General features: G+C 40.4%; 1 protein-coding gene across 9 annotated transcripts in view; it reads left to right on the forward strand.

Moving 5' to 3' along the window:
* The window catches only part of CTNNBL1 (catenin beta like 1), a 192,051-nt gene that overhangs the window by 28,459 nt on the left and 145,296 nt on the right, over nucleotides 1-18,296 (forward strand). For all 9 annotated transcript variants that reach the window (XR_009558906.2, XM_060284238.2, XM_060284240.1 and 6 more), the window contains exons 2-4: nucleotides 734-922; nucleotides 5,270-5,376; nucleotides 13,997-14,136. Coding sequence is in view for 8 of the 9 variants with exons in the window: in XM_060284238.2 (XP_060140221.1) it covers nucleotides 734-922; nucleotides 5,270-5,376; nucleotides 13,997-14,136 (436 nt within the window). In the remaining variant the exon portion in view is untranslated. The remainder of the gene's footprint in view (nucleotides 1-733; nucleotides 923-5,269; nucleotides 5,377-13,996; nucleotides 14,137-18,296) is intronic.

The raw sequence follows: 18,296 nt of genomic DNA on the forward strand, positions 1-18,296 counted from the left end.
GCGGTGCTCTTTTTCCTCAGTTCTGAGGCCCATTTCAGTAGTGCCCTGTTTTATTCCAGCTGAATGGCAAGCAATTGTAAAAACTCCTCCATGGATTGCATTGTCAGAGGGAGAATGAGACCCTAACAGTGCGGTGGGAAAAGCCCTGGACTAGGAGTCCGGAAGTGCCGTTCTATTTTCAGTGCTGCTCCTGGCTTTGTGACCTTGGGTAATACTTGACCTCTGGGCCTTACTCTACTCTGCTGGAAAGTAGGAATTTAGAATGTTGTAGACCCTTGGAAGTTGTGTATGTAATATTCTCTGTTTGAATTACTTGTGAGTGACTATAATCTTTTTTAAATCTGAATTAAAACCAGGTACTAAGGGATTGGTGTTGGGGACTGAATCCTAACTAGTAAATTGAGCTTAACCCAGCGTTCCCTTCTCAAAGTAGCCTTGTTCCCCGTGATTTCTGTATATACAGGAACTTCTGTGAAGTGCTAAACTTTACATATTGAAAAATACTTGTAACAAAAACCAGCTACCTTGTAGGTGACTGTAATCATGTATTTATAGAATCGTTGCAGGTCTGAGAAATAACCACTTAGAGCTTTACTTCATTCTGTGGGAGAAATTGTATGCTCTGGTGTTTTTCAGTCAGGGAATTCCGAAAACTTTTAGAATGCTTGGTATGTATGCCCTTATACATATTTTCCAGCTCTCAAATCCTGTGTTTCTTTTTTCTCTTCCTTAGCCCAACAGGGGCACAAAACGTCCCCGGGATGATGAAGAGGAAGAGCTGAAGATGCGTCGGAGACAAGCTGGTACTCGAGAGCGTGGCCGCTTTCGGGAGGAGGAAATGACTGTGGTAGAAGAAGCAGATGATGACAAAAAACGGCTGCTTCAAATCATTGACAGAGAGGGTGAGGAGGAAGAGGAAGAGGTAAGGTGGCAGAGCTGGGCTTGGAGCTCAGATGCTCGGCCCTGACACAGCATCTGTAGAGTGTAATTCAGTGCTAAATGCTTAATTTCCCTGAACTTCCCAGCTTAATCTGTAAAATGGGGTTAAGAATACTTATTTCACAGTGTTGACATGAAGGTTAAGTGGAATAATGGAGTTGGGAAAGCATCTTACAAACTGTAAAGAACATTACAGATAGAGTTTTTAAATTATTCTTGATTATATATTATAATCGAGGCCCAAGCACTGAACTGTGGGGCAATTAGTATGGACTGAGGAGGGTCAGAGAGGCTTCCTAGCCAGTACTGAGGACACATTGAGGGCACTCATTTTTAAGTACAGTCAATAGTCTTTGAAAGAGGAGTAGAATTTTGTCAAACAAGTGGAGGAAGGGCTTTTCAGGCAGTTGAGATGGCCTTCGCAAAGCAACGAAGTTGAAGAAATTAAAGGCACAGTTAGGGGATTAGGTATTTAGATGTGACTGAAAAAATATGGTTTAGGGAAGGAGATACCCAAGGCCCTTTCTATATTTGCTGCTCCTCAAGGTGCCTTAGGGCCTTTGCACTGACTCCTGTCTCTGAGCCTTTTTACTTCTGTGTCCTCTGCTGGCATGCTTTTCTTCCCCTGATGCTTTTTACATGACTGGTTTCTTCTCATTCAGGTCTCAGTTCAGGTGTTTCTTCCTCAGGGAAGTCGTTCCTGTCTCTGAGGTAGCCCTGCAAGTCGTTCTCTTATTCTCTTATCACTTTATTCTGTATACTGTCTTCACAGCACTTATCATGATCTGAAATTCCTGTTTGTTATTTTACTCATTTGTTGTCCTCTCCCCAACCTCTGTTGAAAACAGGGACTGGCTCTGTTTTGTTCACAGCTGTATCTCTAGCATTCAGAGCAATGCCTAGAACTTGGTGTAGGCCCTTAACAAGTATTTATTGAATGAATAGATGAATGAAGCTGAAAAGAATAGAGGTAAAATATCAGTGATTAAAAATAATGTGACCTTACCTTTGTGTCTCTTTAAATCCTTAAGTGTTAACTTGTATGTAATTTCACTCTGACATTTTGTTCAGTATGAATTAGATTCTTAAGAGCCAGCTGTTTTTTGGTTCCCTTAAAGACTTGATGCTAAGTTTGGATTTAAAAACTGAAGCTGGAGTGTGAATCTGAGAAGAAAAAAAAATTGATTCATATTCCAAAAAGGTCTTTATTGTGTTATGACAGTAACTCTCTCCTCATTAGGATTTCTACCAGTGGTAATTCGGTGGTCTGCCCCTAAGAGATGGTGACACTTTGGAAATCTGTGGTGAGAAACAGTCTTGGATTTCCTCTCTGAGGGCAGCAGCCCTGCCAGCCTTAGACAAACAGTGTGTGTAGCACATCCTCCCTCTCTCCCTCACTCCTTACTAGCTTCTGATCAATCTGTTAGCCCTGCAGCAGCAGTTAATTGGCAGGTATAATTCCCGTGCCGGGCAAGGCTGGTAGTGGAGGATTAGGATAGTAGCTGTCATGGGTATAAGGTTTCTAGCCTGGAAGACAGAAATGGGATGTGGGACCAGCCCTTCTGTTAAGGGATAGGGAAAAAGAGGTCGCTTTGTAAAAATGACGCATGGAAGGCCACAAGTCCAGGAGTTATTTTCTCACTGCCACCAAAGTCCCATTTGATGAAAAACAAGTGATGTTTGCCCCTGTAAAGTCAGGTGAACTTGTAAAATATTATTGTCCTTTTTGTGCTACATCACCAGCATTCATCTTTCTGAAATCTCCCTCTGGTTTCTGACGTTGAGCTATTAGAGATACTGCTGTGGCTGATGACTAAGACTGATAATTCGGTTTTCCCCCAGTGTTGGAGAGAAATTAAAGGAGGGAAGGCCAAACCCTGGAGAGGCTAAGACTTTGGGAATCCTATGAGAGCTGTATTATTAACACTAATAAAGTTTTTTCCTACAGGGTTGGCAGGATGTTAGCTAAGGGAAAGAAAAGCTGTAGGTACTGAGATTGCTTGAAAGTGATTTAACCCTTTCCTAGCAATTTAAATTATTTTAGTTAAATCCCAGTGATAAGTTGGGTACATTAACAATCATGCTAATAGTTACAATAACAGCTTATATTAATAGAGTGTCATATAGTTTATAAAACAATTTTATGTACCTCATGTCTTTAGGTCATCTCTATGATGACCTAAAGTAGTTTTCCCCTTTATCCCTGCCTTCCTTCCTTCCTTCCTTCCTTCCTTCAACAGATCTTCATTGGATGTCTCCTGTGTGCCAGGCCCTATCATGGGCACTGGAGAGTCAACAGTGAATAAGCAGACATGGGCCACTAACAGAGGTTTGGGGTTGGAGAGATTACTGGGCCAAATCCTGCCAGGCCTTCCTTATACAGGTCATGTGAAGGATTTGGGACTTTATTCTAAATGCCAAGTGGATGAATTCACTTATGAGGTAGAATCAATTAGACTTGGTGAGGGTTTGAAGATTATATTCAGCAAAGTAACATTGCCACGTGGGTAGTAAGTAGTGAAGCTAAGCTCTGAGTCCTGACTGAGTCAGGGCACTGACTTCAGTTTTTTTACCAAGTCAGGGTACCTCTCCTTAAAGCTGTAGACACTGGGGAGCGGGTGGGGTTCCAACAGAGTACCTCAGGGTCCAGGAGTCATTGATAAAATCTAAGAAAGGTGTCATGCCCAAAATGAATGTATAGGTATCTCCCACTTAAAACTCAATATGTCGGGGCTTCCCTGGTGGCGCAGTGGTTAAGAATCCGCCTGCCAATGCAGGGGACATGGGTTCGAGCCCTGGTCCGAAAAGATGCCACGGAGCAACTGGGCCCGTGCTCCACAACTGCTGAGCCTGCGCTTTAGAACCTGCGAGCCACAACTACTGAGGCCTGTGCACCTAGAGCCTGTGCTCCGCAACAAAGAGTAACCCACGCTCACCGCAACTAGAGAAAACCCGCACGCAGCAATGAAGACCCAACACAGCCAAAAATAAAATAAGTAAATTTAAAAAAGAACCTCAATATGCCAAAATCTAAATTTAATAGCTAACATTTTTAGGTACTTAAAAAATTATGAGATGATTCAGTGCTTTCATAGCTAACATTTTTAGGTACTTAAAAAATTATGAGATGATTCAGTGATTTCCAAAAGGATCTATTTCTGGTTCTCCATTTTTTTTTTTTTTTTTTGCGGTACGCGGGCCTCTCACTGTTTTGGCCTCTCCCGTTGCGGAGCACAGGCTCCAGACGCACAGGCTTAGAGGCCATGGCTTACGGGCCCAGCCGCTCCGCGGCATGTGGGATCTTCCCGGACCAGGGCACAAACCCGTGTCCCCTGCATCAGCAGGCAGACTCTCAACCACTGCGCCACCAGGGAAGCCCTTCTGGTTCTCTTAATAGCAGTTTCTTTATTGCTTTTAGGTGTGAGTTTTGGTCAGTGACTACAAAGTTACGAAGCTAGGAGTTGGGAGAGTGTTAGAGAGGCAGAGTGCACTGCAGCACATTACTTTAAACTGGGAACTAAACTGAGGAAAAAACATTTCTGAAACTTTAGTGTAGATTTTTTTTGGGGGGGGCGAATGATTCTGTTTTCAAAAATTCACTTTATTTACCTTTGTAGGTATTATTCCAGTGTATGAAGTAAGAATATTCTGTATGGTCTGCTAGTTTTTTTATGCTTCCTCTGAGCGAGGTTACTAAATTCTTGTTGCTGTATCGGGATTCCAGGTACCTGTCTGATACCCTTCTCAGTAGCTAGTAAGGACTAGATACAGTAATGTATAATATAAGAAACACAAAGCAGTGACTATTGCTAATTAACAACCATTCTTATGGGTGTACAAAAATAGGCTATAAGTTGAATTTGACGTATGGACCATAGTTTGCTGACCCCCGGTGTAGGGAAAAGATTGAGGGGCACTGCCACTGACTCAGGGTTTGACCTTGAACAAGTTCTTTAAACTTCTAAATGTTATCTTACCTGTACAACAGAAGAGAAGGACGAAATAAATATTAAACAATATTCATTTAGTATCGTTGCTTACTCCATGCCATACAGTATGCTCAAGAAATATTTGTTGAATGAGTGAGTCTTTAATACCTTAAGTTGAACTTCCTGTGCTAGATGTGAGACACACAGAGTGATGATACAAAGTAGCATGTGATGTACACCCTTAACCCTCATTCTAATGGGGGAGATAAAGTATTTACTGTACAGTTAATCCAGAAAGGTGAGGGGCAGAATGGCATGTAAGAGCCATGGGAAAGAAGTAGTGATTAGTGAATAAGAAATCCCTTTGGACTGAAATTGTTGCATTTGTCTCTTTACCCCAGGAAGAACCATTGGATGAAAGCTCAGTGAAGAAGATGATCCTTACATTTGAAAAAAGATCATATAAAAACCAAGAGTTGCGGATCAAGTTTCCAGACAATCCAGAGAAGTAAGTCTCTGTTTTGCTGTTTTTGCCCTTTCTCCTCTGAGATGTTTTGTTTGCTATTTTGTTTTGCTCTTTGTGTATTTTGTGTTCCCAGGATGACCCACATGTTTGGGAAATCACTAAAAGTACTCACAGGACTCGGAGTCAGTGGTACTCAAGGATACACAATATGATCAGCAAGGGGAAAAGACACATCAGGCAGTTTGGAGAAATTCATGTACAGGCTTCCTGTGTTTTCTCCCTTCCACTGGGAGGGGTCAACAGGCCTGCTCCTTTTTCCAGCAGTGAAATACATCATCACATGTGCAGTGTTTCTGTTAGGAAAGCCCATTTGAGACTCTGAGACCAGGGTATTTATTGAAGACAGATCATAGCATTCTCTGCCAGCAACAGCTACCAAAATTCCAGACTCACAGAAGGAAAGCAGATGTTCAGTGCCCCAGATGGGCAAAGCAACCTTATCACTTAGGAATTGTTTCAAAAGCCAGGTTCCCAGCTGCCAGCCTAGGACCAGGCCCTTCTAAGGATCAGGCCTGTTATGTTAACTCTTTTTTGCATTACTCTTCTCAAGGCCCCAGGAAGACTGACCATGGCTGCCATTAGTGATAGCTTTACTGTTGAGAAATGTCAAAGGCTTTGGGGTTAGACAAATATGGGTGTGACTCCCACATGACCTTGAGTAAGTCATTTCTCCTTTCTTAGCCTCAGGTGTCTCATCTGTATAAAGAAATAGTACCTTCCTCACAGGGTGGTTGTGAAGAATAAATGAGAATAATGGCAAGTGTTTAGCTCAGTATCTGCCACATAGTAAGTGCTCATGAAATGATAGTTAATATGGTTGTTACTACACCAGCTCCTCAGTGCACTGTGAAGTGCTGTAATGAGGAGTCTGATAACTTTGCATCAGTTTTGAATCCTAAGTAAATGGATTTTCATATTTATACAGATTTTAATGTCCTAAATCTCTCTTTTCCTCCCTTCCTCCCTCCCTCCTAGGACATGCACTTTTAATGAATCTTAATATGCCTAACCCCTAGGCAATTAGGAGTTGAATAGTATAGTCTTTGCACTCAAGTTTAAAGGTTACTAGGGAGACTGACTATAAATGCATGGTAGAAGGAAGTATACTTTAAAAGAAATACAAGCAAAGTACTGTGGGAGCAAAGAGGAGAAGCAGTGGATACCACATCGGGGGCTATTGAAGACTTCACAGAAGAGGTGGTATTTGAGCTGGGCCTTGAAGAATGATTTTGATTTTAGTTAGGCAGAAAACATGGAAAGGCATGCCAGGCAATGTGACTAGCAGGAACAAAGGCACAGAGTTATCAGAGGGCATCCTGTTGTCATGGCAACTTGGTAAGGCTAATGTGGTCCACTACATTCTCTCTGTACTGTGGATGAGGAGGTGGAGAGGGGAGAACCCGGTTACTGGACTTGGGCCACAGCCCCCTTTGACAGTAGGAGTAGCTAGATCAGAGCTCAGCTTTCCCCACACCAGAGTCCTATCAGTTTTTGTGCTGACCTCTGTCATGCAGCAGTAATTGCACTTGTCATACTGCTGTGTGTGTGTGTGTGTGTGTGTGTGTGTGTGTGTGTGTGTGTGTGATTATATAAGTAATACATGGATAGATTGTCATCGTAAAAAATACCAATAGTGCATAGTAGAATGAAAAATGAAAGCTGTCCTTCACTGCACTGATCCCCTTTCCATTCCTGTACTTAGAGATAGCGCCTGTGAACACTTCTGTGAGTATCCTTTTTGATTGTTTTCTGTACACTTATTTACATATATATAAATATGCAAATATTTTTCTCCTACCTAAATCATACTGTACATATTCTGCACCTTGATTTTTTTGGTCACATAACGGAAGATCTTTCAATGTTGGTGCATGCATATTTACCTTATATTTTGTGCCTGGTGCATAGCATTTCATGGTTTGGAGATACCATGATTCATTTATTATGTTTCTATAGATGGACATTTGGTTATTTTAAATATTGGTTTTTATGAACAATGCTGTAGTGAACCTCTGTGTACATGTGTCTTAGTGTACATGTATTTCTATAGGATACACATCTAAATGTTGAATTCCCAGATTGAAGGGCATGTGCGTTTTAAACTTTGATAGCTACTGCCAAATTCCCCACCATATCCTTTAGTTCTGTCACCAGCAGGTCTCTTTCCCTACGTTCTTGCCCACAGTGAATTTGATCTCTCAACATCTTTGCCATTTGTTTTATTGTTATTTCTTTACTCAGCAGTCTTCCTGCATTAGACTCTGTGTTCCTTTTAGTTGGTGTGTATTGTTTGTCTCTGTAGTACCTAGCACGGTACCTGCCATACTGTAGGCACTCAGTAAACAAGAGAGATCTTATATAGTTGATGTCATATTTACTACATCCCTATTGCTTGGAACCCAAGGATACATTATGAGGCAGCTATGCCACAAGTTGATGACACTGGAAATTTAAGAAATCCAATTTACTTCTTGGAATGGCAGTATTACCTTTGCCCGCTTGGTAGGTATACTTGTCATTTTAGAGCAGCGAGTTTCTGCAGCTTATGTTCACCATCTACATCTTAGGTACGACAGATGCTATATTGTTACAATTCATGAACTGGTTTTAAGAAAATGTTGTTTTATTTAAAAATATCAACAGTGTTTTCCATTCACACAAAATTTATATACTATTTTAGTTTTAAAATCTAAACATTTGAAAATTGAAATTATACATAAAGAACATTTTTTTTTTTTTTACGTCCAAAAGCAGTTAGGAAACTACATTGTGTTTTAACCTTGAGTTCTTGAATTCTTATTGGTGCAGTGTCTTTTATAATTCTCTAGACCAGCAAGGTGCAATTAAAATGAAAATTGCTAGAGCATATTTGAATGAAACTTTCCGGTTGAGATCAGAAACATTCAAATTTATTTTCCCATATATGCAATTGTCATTTTGATTGCATACCAAAAAATGCCTCTCTTCATTTGGCTGCATTTCAGATTCAATTGACACTTCTCTTATGCAGCCTCTACTTTGCACTGTGTGATCTTTCTCCCAAACATCACATCTGGTAGAGTGTGCTGTTTCCCTAGTAAGTCCTTTAGTAGTTTCTCTCTTCATTTTTGCAGGGGCAGGATTATTTAGTTTAGTGGTCCTCAAATTTTTTAGTCTCGGGATCCCTTTGTGCCCTTAAATTATTGAGTACCCCAAAGTACTTATCTAAGAAAATTCTAGAATATTCAAGTACACATTTCATTAGCCATTAGGGCAATGGTATCATCACATTGTTGTATAGTTGTCTGAGAAACTCCACCATACACTCCTGAGAGAATGAGAGTGAAAAAGGCAAATAATGTTTTGGAGTTGTTGTAAAAATAGTTTTGATCTTATAAACCCCTGAAAGGATCTCCAGCCACCACCTGCAGTCCCAGGACCACACTTTGAGAACTGCTGATTTAGCCAGGTGAAGGAAGCATCATGTTGTCTGTGCACTTATAGCTGGTTTTGTGATTGCAGGAGGACTCGTTGGCTTCTGTTGTTCTTATAGTGTTTTTGAACATTGCTGATCACTTGCTAAAATTCACTTTTGTGGTTGAGGGAGAACATCCTGCTGGTCTGAAGCAAATGTACATGGGCAAGCTAGCAGAATATTCTCCATCCTACCAGATGGAATCAGTGACCCCATCTCAGCCTGGGTTACTGTTTTAATATGTTGCTCTATTGCTTTCCCGTTGACCTCTAGCTTGATTCTCTCCCCCCAGCTGTGAGTCATCTGTTGCTGAAGGTATACCTAATCCCTAGGCAGCCGTCTGCAAATACTGTAGTGTGTGATTTTAAATGAGTAGGCTTGTACTTTTGTCAGCAAAAAGAGAATTTTCTTTGTTATAGTGTAGCAAACTTGAGGGTATCTAGATTCATTGACTACTACATGCCAACACTTGTTAGGCATTTTATTATCTCTTTTAATCCTCACTATAATTCAGATAGGAAGATCAGGAAGTTGAGTTTTAGAGATAGGTTAGTTAATATTCTGTCTCCCTTGACAAGGCTGGAGCCCAGTGCTCTGTGTTCCAATGGCAATTTTCCTGGGCAACGCTGGATATCCTTACAATGAATTGTATGTAATAGATTATTTATATTTGTGCTAGGCTAGGAGTTCGGTGAGGACGGCAACTGGGATTATTTTGCTATCTGTTATATCCTCAGTACCTAGCACAGTGACTGGCACCTAGTATGTGCCCATACATACTTATTGACACACTGCTAATGGTTACACAGCCAGTAAATAATGTTGCTGGGGTGTAACAGGTCAATTTCATTCCTACGTCCAGGCATTTCCCACTATATCTCGTTACTCATGTCACATGGGACCCCAGTGGTATTTTTATGCTGTTTCCCTGCTCACAGTTGACTTTCTGCTCGTTTTGTTGTGATAATTTTCTGACTTTCTAAACTTAAAGATATTTGATTAAGATTGCATATTTGGAAGAAGGATTTCAAAGTTGGAGGGGACTGAAAGGTACAGTCCGTTTCTCCCTTCTCATCATTGATTTTTTTATATCACCTTTTATTAATTACCCCCAGTGACAAAGATCTAACTTCCCAGAGAAACTTATTTCATCATTTGGCAGCTCTGACTCTTTAAGATTTCAACTCCGAATGAAAAAGAATTTCAACAAATCCTCCTGTGAGAGGATATCTAGACTCCTTATAACCTCAGTTGCTTCCCCAAATTAGTTTCCATATCCCTCCTAAAGTATGGTTCCCATAACAGATGTCACAGACTTTTATGGTCATCTAATCAGCATAACTATCTTGTCTTCTTTTAAGCAGCCTAAAACCATAACAGCATTTGTGGCAGCTACTTTCCTCTGCTCCTTCATTTGGAAGGCATCTGCTGAACTTCTGCAGTGGACCAGGGAGTGTGCCCAGTGCTAGGTGTCCAGAGATGACTGAGAAATAGTCTCTGTCCTGGCAGAACTGTTTGGTGGTCTGATTTGTATTGTGGTTACAGTTGAGTAAAACCATCAGGTCCTTTCTACACATGTCCTCTTACTACACTGTATCTTTCCTGCCCCATGTATTTGTACTTGACTTTTTGGTTCAATGCGTTCTCCACGTAGACCCTAGGTAATTTTTCTCCTCTTAGATTTGGCCCATCATCATTGCCTGTCAGAAACTTTTTGAATTGATTCTGTCAGCTGCTGTGTTCACTATAAGCTTTGTGTTGTATGACATTTGTTAAGTTTGCCTTTTATATATCTTCACCCAAGTTGTTGATCAAAACATAACAATAAAATAATATAGTTGATCTAAACAGACCTAAGGAGGGAGCCCTGCAGGATACCACCAGAAGCTTCTCTCCAGGCTGACATTCATTCACTAATTATCACTCAAGTCCCCAAATCTCTTCCTTGTATGCAAGATGATTTTGTTTATTACTAGTTAGTGCCCAGTCTCCCTTGCTAATTCTTCCCAGTGAGCTGCAAAAATCTTTTGTCAAGTTACTCTCAAGAAATCAGATTTTTTGTTTTGTTTTGTTTTATACTACCCATGTAAGGCAAATAAGCCTTAAAGGTTTGCTGAGCCCATTAGGTTCAAAGATTAAACAGATCTACTGCCCCGTGGAATATCTGAAGTCTGCACCAGCCCTTCCATGTCATGATTCTGATTTGGTTTCCACACTTTAGGTGATGGGGAACTAGTGATTTAAAAGGTAATCTATTTGTAAGCACTGTGGAAGGAGACTTAAAAAAAAAAAGTGGTATGGGGGGGTCTGACAAAAATAATTTTGAAGTTTACTTGGAATAATAAGCAGGTGAGAATAGACAAGGAAGCATTCAAAAAGAAAGCTAACATAGGAGTGTTTTGCAGTAACAGATATAAAATATATTGTAACACTATGCAAGTATGGTCCTTGCTCAGGAATTTGCAGACAAATCAATGAAATGGAGTGAAAAGCCCATAAACAGATTAGAGTACACATTAAAATTTAGTGTATGATAGAGGTGGCATTTCTTCAAATTTGTGGAAAAGAGATAGATTATAGTATTGGAGCAATTGGCCAGACATTTGCAGAGTATAAAGTTAGATCTTTGCCCTATATTATACACTGAAATAAATTTTAGTTTTATTACTCCTAAACATTTAAAAATGTATAAACATAAAAGTACACCATATATCTGATCTTAGCATAGAAAAAACCTTGCTCAGCATACAGGTAAAATAGAGTTCATAAGGCAAAGGTAATTAAAAGCCTTTATGTCAAAAAGCACAATGTACAAGTTAAAGGACAAATATTTTTCTCTGGGTTTTTTTTTTTTGCAATATATCACAGAGATTAATTTCATTAATATATAGAGTGCTTATAAATCAATAATAAAATGAACACCCGGATATAAAAATGGGCAAAGAAGAAATACAAATAGCTAGTAAACATTAACACAATTTTTACTGTGGTGGTATCAGAAAAGCAAAATTTAAAAAAGTTACATTTCCCATCTCAATTAGGAGATTTTAAATAGATAATACTTTTTTTGAAGAGGGTGAGGGGAAACAGGGAGTTCATACACTATTGGTGCCTTTCTGGCAGAATATATCAAAACCTGTTAAATTATGCATACTCTTTGACTTGGTACTTTCCTTCCTGGGAATTATCCTCACACGATAGTTATGAATACATGCATCTTAGTGCCATTTGTTATAAAGGAAAAAATTGGAAACCATCTGAGTGTCTGACAAAGGGGGATTGGTAAAATAAATTGTGGAACATCTATACAAGGAAACACCATGTAGCTTTTTAAAATGTATTATTTAGAATAGGACTTTCAGATAGGCCTAATCTGTTCCCTCTCCATGATTGATTGGTAGTCTTTTCTTGGAACACTATGTTGAGAAGGATTCTGAAGCCATGTCTGGCCTCAGCGGGGGAGATGCTGTGCTCAGTGAGGGATTTTGCCAAGGGAGAAGAAGGACTGACAGCCCTATTGGATACTGGCTTTTCCTGCTGTAGAAGAATGTTTAATGATAAGAGGAATTGTTCAGACTATGTTAACAACAACAGCAAAAATTATATATAGAACTGTATACTGTGTAGGCTACTTTTAGGCAGGGGGAAGGCTATGAGTTGAGAAAAATGACTTAAACATACCAGAGTATTATCAATGGTTATTTCTGGTTAATAAGATCATAGATGATTTCGGTTTACTTTTTGAGGGCTCTTCTTTCCTTTTCCCAGTTTTCTACAAAAAGTGGTGTTTTATAATCAGAAAAAACTACATAAATGTTATGATTAAAAATGGTAATGGAGAAAAACAGTGGTAAGATATTGTCTAAATTATGGACATGTTTTAAAAAATTACAGTCTCCAGATTTTGTTCTTACAGAATCTCCAGAGTTCTGGGGAGGTGGTATTTGCCCAGCTCCTCAGCATCTGGAGGTTCAGGAGTCCCTGCTTATGTTCCTTTTCTTTGTGGCCTCAATTCAGTTAAGCAGGCATCTGTGGATACATAGAGACAAAAGATATAATTCCTGTCTTTAAGAAGCTTACTTTCTGGAAGGGAAGATAGACATATTATATGTGTTAGTAGTAGTAATAGAAATGAGAGCAAATGTACAGTGCTTTTTGCATGTCAGACATTTTTTAAGTGCTTTATGTGTATTTGTTCATTTACTTTTTACAGTAGCCTATGAGATAGGTAACTTTATTATCCCATTTATTATACAGATGAAGAAACTGAGGCAAAGAGAGGCTAAGTAAGTGGCGAAGTGAGGTTCAGAGCCAGGCAGTCTGGCTCCAGAGTGTGTTTAACCACTGATTCCTCTCAGCCAGTTATTTTTTCAGTTGCTTTACATGGATTAGCTCATTTCCTTTTCAGAACAAACCTTCCTGTCTTGTTCATCAAAGGCTTAGCGGGCATTTCTTCTATGTCAAACACTGGGGGAGGGCATGCAGAGGTGAATGCAAAGCAGTTCTGTTCTTTGTGCCTGGGCATAGGTTTGCGGAAAGGTTCAGGTGTGGAAATGTGAGTGAAGTATCTTGCTACTTAAGGTATGGTGGTGATTACAGGATGCCAGACTTTACTTTGGGATCTTTCTCTTAATCAGCTCATTGGAAGGGGTGTGGGGGAGGGGAAGGTATTTCTGGATGGCAGCAGAATCCCTGTACTTTCCTTTAGGTAAGGGGAATAATTGGCTCTTGATCTGAAGTGGTAGGTAAGAGAAGCCCTTTTTGGATCAGTAGGATAACTATGTTCAGGACAACAGAGTGAATTGCCATTCCAAGGGGTAATGGTCGCTAATCCACAGGACTGGTGGGCAGTTAGAGCATCTGATGCTGCAAAATGCTTTTGAAGCCTCTAAAAGGCAACTTGTGACTGCACGAGTAAGGGGAACCCTGTAGTGAGATCTGAATCCGAGATTGATTTTTGTAATGAGGAAATCGATTTCCCAAGGAAATTGTGTGACAGTATGATTTTTGGACGAGCATACTTCTTGGCTGGTCTGTTGTAGACACTTTGACAGATTGTCTCTCTGTCTGGATTATGTTGCTGTTTGCTCCTCAGTACTGATTGTACCCCTTCCCTTTCAATAATGCTGTCTTGTTTTCCCTTCCTAGGTTTATGGAATCTGAGCTGGACCTAAATGACATCATTCAGGAGATGCACGTGGTGGCCACCATGCCAGACCTGTACCACCTTCTGGTAGAGCTGAATGCTGTTCAGTCTCTCCTCGGGTTGCTTGGACATGATAATACAGATATCCTTTCAGATCTGTCCTCAGTAGGAAGGCAGACGTGGTGGGGGAATGCTGTTTACTCTCTTCTCCTGTCTGTCTCTGCTGATGTCTGCTGTCACGTTTGGTTTTCTATTTCCATTTTAATTTTCTCCCATCTTGAATCACACGCTGCTCTTTACTCATTCGAAAGTCTGGTTTTTATCTATTAATAAATCTTGGGCAACGCTTAATTGTCCTACTTGCTCTTATTAGTGTTAGAATTCATCGTGATGTATCCTGTTCATACATTAAAAGCATTAATTTTTCAGGATCTTGATTTGGGGGCCCATTATATAGGCAAAACCAGACAGGATTTACATCTGTTGATCTACACATCATTTTGCTAACAGATGGCCCAGTGGAGTTGAACCCTCCTCTAGTCTCACATTCGAATGTCCAGGAAGACAGGAATTTTTATCTACTTTGTCTACTGCTATATTCCCAATTCCTTAAAAGAGGCTGGGTGCACAATAACATTTAGTATTTGTTGACAGCGTTAGACCTAAACAGACAGTCTAAGTTTGATTCCCTGTATGAAATTTGGTGCCCCTCCAGCCCTTAGTATTCTCATCTGCAAAAGTAGATGAGTTATGTCACTGGGACGTAACCAGACCTGGATACCTTAAGGTCTAACAGACCTAAGGGCATAGAACATTAAATTACCGAAGGATCTAAAAATTGTGAATTCAGTTGTCACCTTGTTTTCAAGACTTAAATGCTATAGACTCTTCTGTGGGAATGATACTGTGTATATTCGTAGATGGCATTTACTGGAAAAAAAATATAAACATTCATATATATATATATATATATATATAAACTTTTGCCTTTCAGTGTTATTGAGAGGATCAAAGGAGTTCATATAAGTGCTAAGCAGTTTCTGATACATAGTAGGTATTTAGTAAATGTTACTTTTAACTGAAGCTGAATCATGACTTAAACCTTTTTATACTTTGTCTTTGCTATCAGATGTGAAACAGCTTTAGTGGAAAAGGTTTTTGATGTACCTGTGGTTGGGGTTACGGTCATTAAAGCAAATTCTCTTCCAATAGTTGTTCTGTTTGAATATAGATTTCCGAAGGTAAGAGACAAATGTAGTTAGTCTGCTTGAGTGATATTCATGGGAAATCTGCTGCTGCTTCATGTTATTTTCATCTTTCTGGTAATCTCTCTCCTGAGAGCATGTCTGACTAGGTTCTTTCCTGCCTGATAATTCTCATAGAAATAAATCAGTGAATAATCTTAATGCAGGCTTCTTGAAGGGTGATCTTTTAAGCCATTTCTGATAATTCATGGAATGTTAGGCAGTATTGAGAATTTCTGTCGGTCCCTAGATTGATGAGTATATTCCCCATACTCATCACCGGGAGGTTCTGGGTTGTACGAGGACCCTAGTCAATTAGCTTGTCTCTGGGTGAGCTTGGTATGGGTCTCATGAATTCATTTGGTAGACATGGCTTTGAGTGCTTATCAGGCACTGTGCTAGACCCCCAGGAGCCATAGGCTGCACTGATGCTCAAGCAGTATCCGTCAGTAAACATATTGAGTATCTAGCATACAAATAGCCCTATTCAAGGTACTAACTGGTCCTCACAGAGTTAGCAACCAAGCGTTCTAATTGTGACTTCACATTTCAGTTCACCTAAGAATGGTAGCTTTTCAGAATCCAAACAGACCTTAGAGTTGACTTAGTCCAGGGCCTTATTTGTTTAGTTAGTAACAAGTCTAAGGTCTAGATGTTGGACCACTAGCTGTTGAGGTTGAGGCTGGCACTCCAGGCCCCTGATTTCCAGTCCAGTGTCATTTCTAATGCACCTTGAGTCTTTTCCCTGTAGGATTTACTACATCCCTGACAGAGTTGTATAGTCACCTGTTACCTTGTGTATTAATACAGCAATCACCTATTTTGTTTCTGGAAACACAACTCTTATTCTTCTTTTATTCTTGCTAACTCAAAATAATAGTGGCAGCTTTCTGAAGATGCTGACACTTTGCTGATTCACCAACCTGGTTCCTGCTGGGGAGAAGACTGACACAAGAAGTGTGCTTGACATCGGGATGTTTGGGAAAGACAATGGCACAGATGTTCCAAGTTGTTACGTTCTGGTCTTTAAGAAGGGAAAAAAACAAGTCCCCCCTATAATAACTTTGACAGACTGCCATTTCCCTCCTGTTTTCTGAGAGCTAAACTGTTTTTTCCCCTTCTTGTCTGCTAGCCTTCACCCTGCTGCCCTAATGATATTTTTTTAAATCTAATTTTTAAATTATGCCCTACATCAAGTTTAAAGTGCATTTGAAATTTTTAAAATTACCTCATTTTAATTAGATGCAGCAATTAGGGTAAATGTATTCCTCCTCAAAGTACCGTTTTTCTTGAAAGTGGTTTCAAGAAAGGGTAGGCCCTCTTGACTTGCATCTAACATATCCTCTATCAGTTGGAATGTTGATCTCCCAGTAGCATTGCACTCTGCTTCTTGTCGTATCTGTGATCTATAATGGAAATTTTTCTTCGGGAAACGGTTGTTAACAATTTACTGTTGTACAGCTGTAACTGCCCAAAACACCTTACCATGAATAAACAATTTCGTGGCAGTCAGGACTTAAATTTTTAATCATTTTAACTCTTCATTTATCAACCAAGACCATACATGGCTGGTTATGGTCCCAGCAAGCACAGGTCATCTTTGCTTTGTCCTTCTCTGAGAAAACATAAACTATAGGGACTTTAATTGGATCAGAGGCTGGTTTGTTGTAACCTTAAGAGCCAGAGGATGTGAGAAAACAGCTTGTGCCTCATCCTTTCAACCGTGAGAAGCAGCTTCAGAGTTTATTCTGGCGCTCTGCATCACTGCTGCTGGTGAGGGCTTGTCAGCGCTTCTGTGCCTCATCTCCCCCCTTGAGAGGCTGGAGCTCAGCCATCAGTTGGCTGTGGAGAGGAATTCTGGTCCGTGAAGAGCACCTCTGGGGGTGAGGGGCAGAGAGGGAGGGGCACACCCCTCACATGGATTGAAGAGTCACTCTGAATGCATTAGGAGGGAACACAAGGTGGGATTCAACAACTGCTGCCTTTTAGAAATATTGCTTTTTAAAACAATTTTTCCTTTAAAATAAATCATTTAAACATGTTCAGAGCCCTTTTTTTTGTGACCCTTTTGGAGTGTTTCTACAGAAAAATAAAATCAAAGGTACATTTAAAGGTTTTTTATTTTATTTATTTATTTATTATAAATTAATTTATTTTTAATTTTGGCTGTGTTGTGTCTTCATTGCTGCACTCAGGCTTTCTCTAGTTGCAGTGAGGGGGGACTACCCTTCGTTGCGGTGCGCGGGCTCCTCATTGCGGTGCGCGGGCTCCTCATTGCAGTGGCTTCTCTTGTTGCAGAGTGCGGGCTCTAGGCACACGGGCTTCAATAGTTGTGGCACGTGGGCTCAGTAGCTGTGGCTTGTGGGCTGTAGAGCGCAGGCTCAGTAGTTGTGGCACACAGGCTTAGTTGCTCCGTGGCACATGGTATCTTCCCGGACCAGGGCTCGAACCCGTGTCCCCTGCATTGGCAGGTGGATTCTTAACCACTGCGCCACCAGGGAAGTCCCTAAAGATATTTTCTTAAGGTATTGCTAAACAGTCAGTTCTGTGGCCCAGTTTAAACCAAAGTTACTCAATTTGCCTAAAGGACCAAGGAGGAATAAAACAAGAGGAAGATAGAACCCCAGTTGGTGGCTAATCACCTCTTCTGCTATCAGCAAAAGAAAAAAAAAAATAGGGCAGCAAATCCATAAATATCTTATTTTTATATGTCATTTGCTGTGTTCTCAATTTGAGGGAAGAGTCAGTGGAATCCTTTCTAAAGTCCTTATGGCAGATCATGGCATTTACCAGGTTTCTCCTTTGTATGATAAGCTCTGTTGGGTGCTATCAGGGAAACAAATAATAACTCTAGTTGAGGACTTCCCTGGTGGCGCAGTGGTTAAGAATCCGCCTGCCAATGCAGGGGACACGGGTTCGAGACCTGGTCCGGGAAGATCCTACATGCTGCGGAGCAACTAAGCCCGTGCACCACAACTACTGAGCCTGCGCTCTAGAGCCCGTAAGCCACAACTGCTGAGGCTGTGTGCCACAACTACTGAAGCCCACGCGCCTAGAG

The sequence above is a fragment of the Globicephala melas genome, chromosome 15 (assembly GCF_963455315.2).
Source record: "Globicephala melas chromosome 15, mGloMel1.2, whole genome shotgun sequence".
NCBI classification, from domain to species: domain Eukaryota; kingdom Metazoa; phylum Chordata; class Mammalia; order Artiodactyla; family Delphinidae; genus Globicephala; species Globicephala melas.